Source organism: Eucalyptus grandis, chromosome 3, assembly GCF_016545825.1.
Source record: "Eucalyptus grandis isolate ANBG69807.140 chromosome 3, ASM1654582v1, whole genome shotgun sequence".
Lineage (NCBI taxonomy): Eukaryota > Viridiplantae > Streptophyta > Magnoliopsida > Myrtales > Myrtaceae > Eucalyptus > Eucalyptus grandis.
In genome coordinates this window covers 64,659,820-64,664,216 of record NC_052614.1, presented here as the reverse complement: position 1 = coordinate 64,664,216, position 4,397 = coordinate 64,659,820, and the positions used below count along the sequence as shown (strand labels likewise).

Here is a 4,397-nt window from a genome sequence, read left to right as displayed (position 1 = left end):
TTAATTTCCTAAGAATGCAAAGATTCAAGCCCCTCACCTTCCTTCTCCACGGCTAAGAATGTGGAAATTTAAACCGTTCACCTCCTGTTATTAGTGCAAATACAGTGATTCAAAATTCTTCTTAATTACATATAGTTCATAATTGTAAAAAAGAAAGGAAAAAAAAAAGTAAGAACTTTCACCCCTGAAAATTATGCGCGCGACGCATGCTCATGTCAGAAAGTTAACGACAAAGGCGGGGTTGTCGTGACTGTACTGGAAATGTTTCTAGGAGCAATAGCAAACGTTGCCGATCGTGTTTTCCTTGCGGCGATCGTTGCTTTGATCGACTCGAGAGCTGCGCGCTGAAATCGTGTAGCGCATGATCTCGTTTCGCCACCTTCGACGTGGGCTCTCCAACTTCAGCTCAAGAAGACGGCTCTCCACCTCTTGCGCTCTCGATCACGGCGGCGCCCACGAAGCCAATGCGTCTTCCGTCGCTTCCCTCCTCGCGCAATCTCGACAGCAGCCCGATTCGCAGAGCTCGACCCAAGCCCACGCCAAGATGGTGGCGACCCTCTTGTCCGAATGCGATGACAGGCGAGGGTTGAGCCGGATACACGCCCACGTGATCCGCTCCCGCTTGTTGGACTCGAATCCCGTCGCGTTTCACTAGAACAACATCATAAGAGCGTACGCGAGGCTAGACGCCCCGAGAAAGGCGTTGCTTGTGTATGCTTTCATGGCGAGAGCGGGCGTTCCGCCGGATTCTTACACTCTTCCTATTGTCTTGAAAACGGTGTGCCAATCTTTTGATTTTGAAGCCGGCAGGCAGGTCCATGGTGTCGCCGTGAAACATGGGTTGGAGTGTAATGAGTTCTGCGAGAGCGGGTTCATCAGTTTGTACGCCAAGGCGGGAGATTTCGGTGATGCGCGCAAGGTGTTTGATGAAAATGCTGACAGAAAGTTGGGTTCTTGGAATGCCATGATAGCAGGTCTTGCCCAAGGTGGGCGCTCCAGGGAAGCTATCGACCTGTTTATAGAGATGCGGAGAAGTGGTTTCGTGTTGGATGACGTGACTTTGGTCAGTGTAACATCGGCTTGTGGAAGCATTGGGGACCTAGATTTGGCACTTCAATTGCACAAATATGTTTTTCAGGCTAAAAAATAGTGAGAAAGCTGATATTTTGATGTTCAACTCCCTTATTGACCTGTACGGTAAATGTGGTCGGATGGACTTAGCATACAAAGTTTTCCTTGGGATGGAGGAAAGAAACGTATCATCCTGGACTTCTATGATCGTGGGTTATGCGATGCACCGGCTGGTAAGTGATGCTCTTGAATGCTTCCGTTGCATGAGGGAGGCTGGCGTGAAGCCTAATTTTGTGACCTTTGTTGGAGTACTTAGTGCTTGCGTACATGGAGGGATGGTGCAAGAGGGAAAACGTTACTTTGATATGATGCAGAAATATTATGGAATAAGGCCTCGTTTACAGCATTATGGTTGCATGGTTGATCTGTTTGGTCGAGCTGGAAGGTTTGATGAGGCTAAAGAAATGGTGGAAGGGATGCCGATGAAGGCAAATTCGATTATTTATGGATGTCTGTTGGGTGCTTGTGAGAAGCACGAGAACGTGGAAATTGGTGAATGGGTGGCTAAGCATTTGCAAGAGTTGGAACCGTGGAACGACGGTGTTTATGTGGTATTATCTAATATTTATGCCAGCAGAGGTATGTGGAAAGAAGTGGAGGAAATGAGAGTGGTGATGAAGCAGAGAAGACTTGCTAAGCTTCCAGGTTATAGCTTGGCAACAAATTCAGAATGATAGTTGATAGATTGAAGTTCTCGGTTTTCATAGCTATGCGAAAAAGTGGTTAGATGATGGCAGCCTGGAATTATCAAAGTTTAGTTCTCACTATCTTCACAAGTGTCCTTTTCTTCTTTGGAAAGCCATAGTGATGAAAGTTTATGTGTGGTTTGGAGGAAAATCTTTTTTTGCCCTTGTATTGCAAGAGCCAACAATGCAATGGTGTCTAGCTGATTTTAGCCTAATTTAATAAGAAGGAAACCAATTCATGAGCACATCTTGGTGAGGTACTGTATCAAGAAGAATCTTTTGGATTTTCTCTTACTGGGAAAAAGCATTAAATGAGTCGATCACGTCGGATAAGAAGCTATAAAGGGACAGTGCATGATGCATTAATGAATTGACGTTCACAGTGCTAATAGTATGTGAGCTGCTTCAGACAAGGCAGATACTGGAAATCTGATGAATTTAGTGGAGAAAAGCGGCAAGGTTTCTTATGGCAGGTTGCTCATAGTTTCAGTCTGCTCTATAGGACATTCTTTTTGTCTCTTCCATATTAACTGCTTCAATTATTTTATTTGCAGCTCTTTCAGATTAATTAATGGCACTCACCTTTCGCGTCTGTTCTTATTTATTATGAGAATCAATTGATGTATTAGCTCACTATTTTGGCTTTCAAGCTGCAATTAATTCCAATATTGCCTCTTTCTTCCAATGAAAAGAGAAAAGGAGGAGTGGGGGACATTAACTTCACTGACTTGCCGGCTACCCCAAAATGCTTGAATGAAGCACTTTTTCCAGATTCTTGCTTTATAAGATCTGGACACAATGCCTATTTTCTAGAGCCCATTCTGTCAGATGAGTCATATTCCTCCTGGCAGATCTGTTGGTCCTGGTTTACAGTCAATTCATTCCGGATGGTATCAGAAGACAAATTTACAGCTATCAGTTAGTTATCTTCCCTTGCAGACCATTAATTAATATAATTGAAGAGATGATTGTTACAGACAATGTTCCTCCGATCATTTGGTTAACAGCCAGATGCCACATCTCCAATCATGCTATTGCACATGTATATAAGTTGGAAAACACAATATTTGTATCAGAACTGGCTTCTAGGCTCACATATTACTAGAAAAAGTTCTTCCCTCTCTGCAGAAGGACTAAAGTGTCTGTCGAATTACAAAATAACATTGAAGGTTGACACATGGAGCCATTCAATTTCAGATTAGAATTCTTGTAAGTAGGGACGAAGTTACTGTTTTTCAAGTCAAGTTTCTTCCGTGTGGTATTTTGTGGTAATGGAATATAACAGGAACACTTTGGAAGGGACTGGAATTTAATTGCATTGCATAGGTGACTTTCCGCCGTTGGATACAAAAGGTGTGCAACTTGTTGAGCTGCGCTCTTTCACAGTAGCCCAATTTATTGGAAATATCCTATCAATGCATTTGGTGCGAGAAAGACAAACATGACAAGTGGGATTTATGCCCCTTGTGTGGATAGAGCAGCCTCCATTCTTTCTGCCATGCGTTGGAGAGCAGAACCATAGAACTCTGTTAGACCTATCTCAGTCCCTCCAATTGGATTTGCAACAAAGGACCAAGTTATAGCGGTTGCTTCTTTTTCAGCATCTTTCACATGTGTGAGTTCAGTTGTTGCCACTATAGATTTGAACCCTATCATATTACTATCCATGATCTCATAGCTGAAGCTTTTGTTGACAGGATCGATAGCGAGCAGCTTCTGCAGTGCCCAGTTGGTGACCACCTCCTCCGAACCGTCCTTGGAGATTTTTGTGACAGCAGAATATCGGATGCAGCCAGGCTGATCCGATACGCCTTCGACTCCATAGCACACATCTATCATGGGGAGCCACTCGTGGAGGTTGAAAATATCCTGCAGAAGTGGCCATATCTGGTCCGGACTGGAGCCTCTCACTCGGGCACTAACCTTTATTTCCCACTTCTCTGCTTCGCAGGCCATAGCAATGCAGGCTTCAGGCTTCAGCAGTTAGCATTTAGCATTTGGTTGAACAATACTGAAATAGTGAAAGCATTAGTTGTCAGGGTACGAGAAAATATAAGTGTTGGACAAGTGCTCATAGGTTGGCTTCAGTTGGCCAGTGGATGTTCGTGGGCGGGTGCTATGGGGTCCCATGAACATGTGAGATATACTCAGAGCACTTCTCGTCAGTTTGTGAAGAGACAATCCGGAAGTGGCACGGGAATCATGCAGGCCCAAAAGAAAAATAATTGTTTAAAAATGACAAGCCTCGACGATCAAACAATATAAATGTGATTAAATGAAAACTAATAAACTTAGGACACATTTGCTAACGATTTTGTTCCCGGAAACAGATTCTTATTAGAAATGATTTTTTTTATGCCGTTCTTGGGAATAATTTCTGAGCAAAAGAACGCATTTTGTAACTACATATAATTTCTATTCCAATTCTAAAATTTTATCAAATTATAGAAATTCTATTGATTAATTATATTTATACTAAGTAATAAACATATTAACTAATCAAATTTTCATCAAATAGTAAATAATAAACTATAGTATAAACTATAAATATAAATACAAAATAATAAATGAAAATACAAA

General features: G+C 42.3%; 1 protein-coding gene and 1 pseudogene across 1 annotated transcript; one reads left to right on the top strand and one right to left on the bottom strand.

The window, feature by feature from the left end:
• The first annotated feature begins 292 nt into the window (after positions 1 to 292).
• On the top strand, positions 293 to 1,822 carry LOC120291486 (annotated as a pseudogene).
• A 1,450-nt stretch (positions 1,823 to 3,272) lies between these two features.
• LOC120292060 (lachrymatory-factor synthase-like) lies at positions 3,273 to 3,773 on the bottom strand. The gene has a single exon (XM_039309924.1). The coding sequence runs from the start codon at positions 3,771 to 3,773 to the stop codon at positions 3,273 to 3,275; it is 501 nt and encodes a 166-aa protein (XP_039165858.1).
• Positions 3,774 to 4,397: the final 624 nt, after the last annotated feature.